At 36.6% G+C, this 3,872-nt stretch overlaps 1 protein-coding gene across 1 annotated transcript; it reads right to left on the reverse strand.

The window, feature by feature from the left end:
* Positions 1-1,674: 1,674 nt before the first annotated feature.
* Positions 1,675-3,602, reverse strand: LOC128250726 (protein trunk-like). The gene has a single exon (XM_052976509.1). The coding sequence runs from the start codon at positions 3,600-3,602 to the stop codon at positions 2,619-2,621; it is 984 nt and encodes a 327-aa protein (XP_052832469.1). The 3' UTR covers positions 1,675-2,618.
* Between the last annotated feature and the right edge of the window lie 270 nt (positions 3,603-3,872).

The raw sequence follows: 3,872 nt of genomic DNA on the forward strand, positions 1-3,872 counted from the left end.
TGATATTTTTTTATACAAATAACTGGTGTTTATTTTAAGGGTTCTTCAAGTTAACCCCGGCACGATTTCAGACTTGAACGTGAAACTTCGCAACTAAATATCACAAAATATTTTGTCCAGTTTTCTGCCGATTTTGCCGATGCAATGATAATCTTGTCTGACTTAAAGTTCGTTAGTTTCTTTTTGAATGTCTTGCCTTTGTGTCATCTCTGTATAATATAAATTACCCTCCCCTCTCTCTCTCTCTCTCTCTCTCTCGCTCTTTTTACTCTTCATTTGTTCCTCTCTTTGCCTTTCTTTCTTTTCCTTCTTCTCCTCCCCCTCCTCACTCTTGTTTAACGCGCCAGGTCATTAAATATTCGGGAGTCGAAGGAAGGAGATCTAGCGAAGATAACATTGTTATGGATGGAGGCTATCTATAAATGTAACAGTAGCTGTGGTTGATTTACGAACCCTATCTACCTTTATCGCCACCCCTGCCACCCCCTCGCATTTCACAAACTTTGTTCTCTCTTCTACGATCATCATCGTGATCCTCATCACAATCTAATCATCATCGTCGTCGTCGTTGTCACCACCATCACCCCCCCACCCCCATCATCCTTATCTTCGCCATATGGACTCCGAAGGGTTCCATATAAGATTTTGCTAAGATTCATCTGCGATAAACTGGTTGTACCTCTACAAAATATTTTAATTTTCTTAAATACAATTCCTATAATATTTAATTATACAAATATAATAATAGTTTTTTTTAAGCATTGAATGACTATGAGAATCCACCCATGTAAAATAGGAATTAAAGGGGTCCATTGGCAAAAAATGGTTGAGTACTAATGATTTACATGTAACCTGTTTAACAAAGTTGTTTTTATAAAGTTAGTCGGGCAAGGAAAGCGACTATAATTTTCTTAGGGCTCAAAATATTGAACGTGACACCAACATGAAGTTATTCATATTCTCGGCGCCCGAATCTTTCGAGCCTCAAAAGTCATTGATGGGTTTCAAGTTTTGATAACTTCCTTAACTTTACAAAGAAATACTTGAAATGTTAATGCAATGTAAAGGACATAATGGAAATTAATATGCAGAAGTCAACTTCTGCAACACCACAACATCGCATATGAAAAATGACATCGTAAATGCTCATGCCGCAAGAGAAACAATACAGTTGCTACGGTAAGTGCTTTGGAGAGAGAATAATCACCAGATACGCAATGTCAACTGGTTTTCACGTTCCCCAGACTTGAATAGTCCGGATTTTCCTTGTGAAGATACCTGAAAGAGGGGGGGGATTACATCAATGACTTTTGGGACACTCTGTAGATAGGCGCAGTCGTGGCCGTGTGGTAAGGAGTTTGCTTCAAAACCACATGGTTTCAGGTTCAGTCTCGCTGCATGGCAGTGAGAACTGCTCATATCCCACGTAAAATACTGTTTATGTAATCCCAAATTTTAAAACAAGCTTATAAATTTTTTTAATGTTTTCTTAAACGTTCTCTACAACAATACTTTGTACAAAACCAAATATATGGCACCCTCGTCGTAAGACAAACTTGTACAAATACAAAGCATAAGTCAAACATGTAATAATAATAATAATAATAATAATAACAACAACAAAAACAACAATAACAATAATGATAATAAAATTTAGAACTTGATATTGAAAATAATGAAGTTTATGAAAACCAGAAACATACATATAAAGAGATTTCACACACACTCACACCAAATCGCACATACATACTGACTGACATGTGCACACGATATGTCGATTAACAAAATTTTACACACTACATTGAATATACACAAAACTACATACACACATTCACCTACACACACACACACACACATTATTTCTCTTTCTTTCTTTCTCTCTCTCTCTCTCTCTCTCTCACACCCATACATACCTACATTATTCGAAATTTCTTAAAACTATTTCATTCCTAGAAAGTGTACCTGTAGTTCAACAAAGTAAAAAATATCCGTTTGTAATTGGTGTAATATATATCCGATGAGAATAATTCAGTATGATTGTAGTTTAATGCATTTTTGAAATATTTTTGACTGTGGAACTTCAAAAGCAATTCCTGGTCGAGAAAATCTTATGTTCTGAAACCTTAAATCTATGGTTTATGCAACGGCAGCCAGGATAACTTTACAGTTACTTTGCAACTGTGTATCCAAAAATTAAGTTCTAAATTATAACACAACACACATACATATATGTATGTATATATTATGTATGTATGTACGTATGTATGTACGTATGTATGTACGTATGCATGTATGTACGTATACATGTATGTACGTATGCATGAATGTATATATATATATAGAGAGAGAGAGAGAGAGAGATAGATAGATATCTCATTGGAATATAAAATTGACCGTAAATTTTGATTTAAAGTGAAAGCTTTCTTGTAATTGTGTGTGAATATGTGTGTGCGTGCACGCGTATGTGTGTATGCCTTTATGTGTACGTGTGCGTGCGTGCGTATATATATGTGTGAGTGTCTGTACGTGTATGTGTAAGAGCGTGTGCATGTGATGTGTGTGCATGTGTGTGTAAGCGTGAGAATGATGCGGCGAGTGGTGAGAGTGAAACAAAAGGATCAAGCTTCAACACATTCGCAGCAAAGTGTCACTGAACGTTCCTTGAAAACCCAGAGATGTTCATAGTGTGAGTTCGACTGATCACTGACTGGAACTGGCACACAAGAGTTTGATTTCCGCACCAAAACCTTAACTCGAGATGATTTCGCTTGGCATCGGTAATGATCGAACCAGCAGCGTTTGCTCAAACAACGAACACTTCGAATGTACTGCGGGAAATAGTTGTTCCCCAGGTCACGCCACGTATGACGACTTGTACATTGCCAAGGTAATCTTCTCTGTTCATTGCTTTTCCTTCGCTTTGCTCGGCTTTCTGGCGATTTTCTAAGACGATCTGTAAATCTTTTGACGATATCAGGGTTTGTCGTTTTCTTTGTCCTTCGCTGTTGCAGTATTTCCAATGACCTTACAGCCCCATCATCATCCTTTTCATTACTATCATCGTGGTTGTAGCTGAGGTAGTCGCCGCCGTCGTTGTCCTCATTATCATCATGATCATTTTTACTATAAATTTCCAAAGGTTCGTTCGCCAACTCAGCAAAAACCTGTCGTTGATCTGGATGATCTGTCCGAATGCCACTCGTGTTCTTAGCAGTCTTATTTGACGTGTCAACGGGTGGCTTCACCGACATGTAGCTTAGGTTTAAGGTGGTTCCGAGCCTTGAAAGAAGTGCTGCTACAGAAACAGGTTGGCAGGTATACTTCACAAAAGAAAACCTATTCTCAAAGTTAGGTAAGTCAGTAAAATCCGGTTTCCTCTCGCCCTTCATCACATCAAATGTACCCGAGACATGGCTACCATTCATTAAGAGGGGTTTGAAACCGAATTCCTGTTTAAAATTACTTCCTCGATCGTTAGGGTTTTTCAATGACATTTTCTTAAAATCCAATGTAGAAAAACATGTGAACAGCAAGACAGAAATATACACCCAGCGTGTATTAAGCAGGGACATATCGTTAAATTTGTAGGCAGTATCCTTCATTTTTACCATACATGCATTCACACACACGTACACACACACAACTCTCCCATATATGTATATATATATATACACACACTCACACATATATATGTATGTATGTATGTATGTATGTATGTATGTATATATGTACGTATGCATGTATCTATATGTCCGTGTGTGTGTATATATATATATATATACATATATATATATATATATATATGTGTATATATATATATGTGTGTGTGTATATATATATATATATATATATATATATATATATATATATAT

This window comes from Octopus bimaculoides, chromosome 24 (genome assembly GCF_001194135.2).
Source record: "Octopus bimaculoides isolate UCB-OBI-ISO-001 chromosome 24, ASM119413v2, whole genome shotgun sequence".
NCBI lineage: Eukaryota > Metazoa > Mollusca > Cephalopoda > Octopoda > Octopodidae > Octopus > Octopus bimaculoides.

Coding starts and splice junctions, on each gene's coding strand:
- LOC128250726 (XM_052976509.1), bottom strand. CDS start 3,602: ATGAAGGATACTGCCTACAAATTTAACGATATGTCCCTGCTTAATACA.